The 4,589-nt window shown below is 39.4% G+C and overlaps 1 protein-coding gene across 1 annotated transcript in view; it reads left to right on the plus strand.

Annotated features, from left to right (window-relative positions):
- Positions 1–1,363: 1,363 nt before the first annotated feature.
- The window catches only part of SMU1 (SMU1 DNA replication regulator and spliceosomal factor), a 29,625-nt gene continuing 26,399 nt past the window's right edge, over positions 1,364–4,589 (plus strand). The window contains exons 1-2 of the mRNA XM_019624455.1: positions 1,364–1,489; positions 4,529–4,583. Of these exons, the coding sequence (XP_019480000.1) occupies positions 1,464–1,489; positions 4,529–4,583 (81 nt within the window). The 5' untranslated portion in view covers positions 1,364–1,463. The remainder of the gene's footprint in view (positions 1,490–4,528; positions 4,584–4,589) is intronic.

The following is a 4,589-nucleotide window of genomic DNA, read 5'->3' on the forward strand; positions in this document are numbered from 1 at the left end:
GGTAAATATTTCAGTTTCATTACATATATTAACAAACGTGTCATATTCAAGTCCATTATTATGGAGGAAACATGGATAAAGAGAATTTGTGATGCAAGGGGCATTCATTGTCGATCAGAGATTAAAAATCCAATACATCCAAGAAGCAGAAGATGGGAATATATCTGTTGCTGCTAACTATAATGATAAAGTTTCGTTTCTCAAGAATGGTGTCTAATGATCTGATTGTTGTGGATGCATAAACCACAGACACAGCAGCAAATAGCAAGTTCTGACTTGAAACAGGACGCTTGGCACCAGGATTTGCTCAAGCAGCAAGCAATAGCATAAGCTATTGAAAGTTAGCTGGCTCTTCTTTTCAAGAAAGATGGTATAATAATTTTCTATGTTGTGTCATGGGATGGAATAGTGAAAGAATATCTCAGAAATCATACACTCATCTAGTTATCTCACCACATGTTGGAGCAAACATTTAAACTCTCAGAATTTTGAGATCTTGGAGATCATGTCCTTCAAGAGTTGGTGAAAAATAGAGGAAGATTTGAAAAAAAGAAGCAGCATTTAAGAGGCTAAAAGGAAGTTCTGTGGCTGACTTTTGGGGACAGTATCAGATAAGACTGAAAGCCAACAGGAAATCTCCAAATAAACAATTTCAATAGGTAATTTTCACAACACAAATTTATCATTGTGCTGTAAATATTAAAAATTTACATAAAATGGCAATAAAATATTTTAAAAGCTAGCATTTATTTATGAAGTTCATTGATATCCCTGCATTTCATTTGTCTCTACTAATTTAATAAAGTATGGTTGAAAAAGTCTATTAAAGGAAGTCTCTAATTTTTCTGTACATATTTGCATTTGGTTCCATTGTTTTCTCAGTAATCGTACCATTGAAACAAAATTCTTTTCAACTAAATTCTGAGTTGAAAATGCTGTAAGTAATTTAGCTCTTCCCACAGGCGGGTACGAAAACCCTAACAGGTCTCCAAGCTTTTCATAATTAGACTGATTAAACTGTATTTTGGATTCAAAGTCATTCATTCATTCACTCATTCATTCACTCATTCATCTCAATTAACTCTACCTACTAATGTTGGCTAGGGTCCCATTGATTTCAAATGTATTAACCTCTCACTCAGCTATTGTAAATTCAATCCTATCTTTAAATCTAATCAACTAAGTGCATCAAATGAAAGCAAAATTTCCAAACCAGTGCTTCTAAGCACTTTCCTCCAGGAAAGACAGGAGAATCCTCAGCAGGCACGTGGACTCCTATTATTGACAGCCTCTCGAGGCTCCGCCCCTCTAGTGCTCCACGCCCCTCTTCCGTACACAGCGCCTTCGGGGCTGGCGTCAGACGTCGAGTGGAAGTGACGTAAGGCGGCCGCCGGAGCTGTCGTTCTGCGTTGCGCGACTAGGCCTGAGCGTGGAGTGGGGTCTGCTCCCGTGAATATAACGCTATGTCGATCGAAATCGAGTCCTCCGAGTGAGTCCTGCGGCGGCGGTGTTCGCGAAGTGGCGGGGGGCCGGGAGATGAAGGGTGTGGGGTGGAAGGTGCTCAGGCAGAAGCGTCTGAGAGGCTAGGGAGTGGAGGGGCATTTCCTTGTCCACAAAGAAGTTCCTTGCATCTGGCAACCTCGGACATGGGCCCATAAGAAAGTAGCGGACGAGAAGAGAAGCCCAAAGCCCGGTGGGAGGCGGCGTGGGCCTGGGGATAGGATACATCTTGAGACTTGAGTTCTAGCCATTGCCGACTCCTGGCGCGCTGCTCTCGATTCTAATGATCTGCACAAGGGGTCTTGTGCTCTAAGCCTTCCTGCTCTTCCCGCCCCCGTTAAACAAGTGTGATTCATTTCTTCTGCGCTTACATGGCTCCTTTGCTTTCCTCTGCCCAGCACTTAACCCAGTATTGTCACTGTTTCTCTGTCCACCCTACTAGCCTGTGTAAGCGCCTAGGGGTTCCTTTTTCTTATAGTCCCACTGCCTAGCACACCGTAGAGGCTCGATTACTGCCTTTGAAGAGAATGAACGACTAGCTATTTTATCAGGCTCTATCTGGCGCTGAATTTGAGCTAGTCTGAGCTCTATAGCTACAAAGGAGAGAGACAATCTGCAGATTGGGCCAGAAGAATGATAAATTTGGGGGAGTAAGGGGTCTAATGAATGACTAAAGGAGGTCTTTAATGAACTTCTCCAGGACTCTGCCTTCCACCCTGCCTGCCCTTGCCCAAACTTAATTGAATCAGCAGATGTAAAATTTGTGTCTTGACTGTAAGGGAGAGGAATTGTCCTGAAGACCTGCCATAGGAGGAAGAGAGGTTTAGTCATTCAACAAATATTGAAGTCTGCTATGTACTGTTTTAGATCCTGGAGATACAGTAGTGAACAAAATAGACAAAAATCTTTGTCCTTAATAGAATATACATTATGATTGGGGAAGGCAAACAATAGACAAAAACAATAAGTGAAATATGAGGCTTACCAGATGGTGATAAGTGTTGTGGAGAAGAATAAAGCAGAGTGATAGAGACTGCTGGAGTCAGGGCCAGAGTTGGAAAGGATTCCATGTTTTGGGGCCTGAATAATAGTGGACACTGACTATTCTCCCAGTCTTGGGCTGCTTCACATTTTTATTAGCAATAATAGCCACTGTTTACTGAGTATTTTCTATGATAGTCATGCTATAACCCTTTCAGCAAGCCTTCAGGGCAGGTGTTTTTCTTAACAGATGAGGAAACAGGCACAGAGATAACCCACTTACCCAAGGTCACCGTAAGTGACAAAACTCTGATTCAAATTCCAGCTGCTATCTGAAGCTTTTAGCTCTTTATCACCTTGTGTTTGAAGGACGTAAATTTGATTTTGGTTATGTCACATATGAGGTCTTTACAGGAAGAGTGTCTTATTTTGGGGGTACAATTCGAAGTATGCTCACGAAGGTAGTAAGTACTAGAATAGCAGGGATCTAAACCTGGATATCTTTTGAAGGGGCCATGAGAGAAAAGACTACTGCAAGTAGCAGTAATCAGTTTCCTTCTGCAGGGGTTTTCAGGAAGAGGGTATTTGCTTTCTTGTCAGGGATGTATGCTCAAGAGCCACACTGCCAGTTTGAATCTTCATTTTTCCACTTATCTCTGTTACTTAGTGAAATCCTCATGTGTAAAATGGACATAATAGGAATAACCTACCTCATAGGGTTGTTTTGAGGAGTAAATGAATGAATATGTCTAAAATGCTTAGAATAGTACTTGGTATATAGTAAACACATAATAAACATTGGTTATTGTTTTGTGATTATTTTTCTTCCCAGGAGAGGGAATTGACTAAATTCTAATCTGAAATACCTTCCAACCAAAACAGTATGACCCTCTATACTAGTGCTGTCCAGTAGAAATGCAGTGTGAGCCACATATGTGCTTTTAAAGAAAGAGAAGGAAAACAGTGTATCACAGCATTGTACAGTAAACTTTTACAGTTTATATGAAAGATTTCTTCACCAGACTCATTGTTAAGTTCAAGATCAAGAAATTTTAACTGTAAATAACTATGCAGAGGATGCAAAAAAAAAATGTATACACATTTTAAGAAAGGAAAACTATTAAAATTGTAATAATATATATCAATAACAAAAGATGAATACAAGTCACATTTGACTTCTGCAATTACAAGAGGTGCTCAAAGTGGTTACTATCAGCATCTAGACATTTCTAATTACAGAGAACTATTGCTTTGAGCAATGTTGACCAGCGTCCACTTGTATACATTTTTTTGGCACCCCCCGTATTTTACTATAAATAATTTGTAAGTTTTCTGGCACATGTTGAAATGGTTGTTTATTCTCTCAATATTTGGCAATGATATGTCTCCTCTTTTCCTTAGGGAACTGAATTTACAATGTTTTTATTTCACTTGTTCTGAAAATTTGGTAATAAAGCCAGTGGGTAGGTCTTATTTTTGCAAATGAGAACATATAGCTTTGTTTACTTTTATATATAATGTAGCTCTACTTATTTGTGTTCAACAAATCCCTATTAAGAAAATCTCAATTTACATTTTTTTGTTGTCGTTTTAAAAATGGACCAAATCATCCCACAAGCATTTCGAGTATGTATTTGTGTTAATGACTAGACTAAGCTTAAGTATTTCATTAAAGTGTGCCACAATACAATTGTACAAATTAATAAAAAACTTGGCATAATAAAAAGATCTCTGGCCTTGGAAGTAAGAGAGTCACCTTGATACCAACTCCCTTTCTAGATGACTGTGAGACATTGAACAAATTATTTCCCTTCTCTGAACCCCAGTTCTATTTCTGAGATGGAGATAGGACTGGATGATCCCCAGGGTCCCTTATAATTTAGATTCTGTGATTTTTGGAAAGTTTTACCTATGTGATAAAGACATGGAAAGTAGGTAGTGAAAGAAAGATGGCTGAGTCAGAGAAATAAGATGGGTTGGGCTTTATTTTGTGGCCTCTTTGTTGAGTGAGGATCCCAGAGCTGGATGATTTGCTTTCTTCTTTCAGTGTGATCCGTCTTATCATGCAGTACCTGAAGGAGAACAGTTTACATCGGGCTTTAGCCACC

Source organism: Hipposideros armiger, unplaced genomic scaffold, assembly GCF_001890085.2.
Source record: "Hipposideros armiger isolate ML-2016 unplaced genomic scaffold, ASM189008v1 scaffold_591, whole genome shotgun sequence".
Taxonomy (NCBI): Eukaryota; Metazoa; Chordata; class Mammalia; order Chiroptera; family Hipposideridae; genus Hipposideros; species Hipposideros armiger.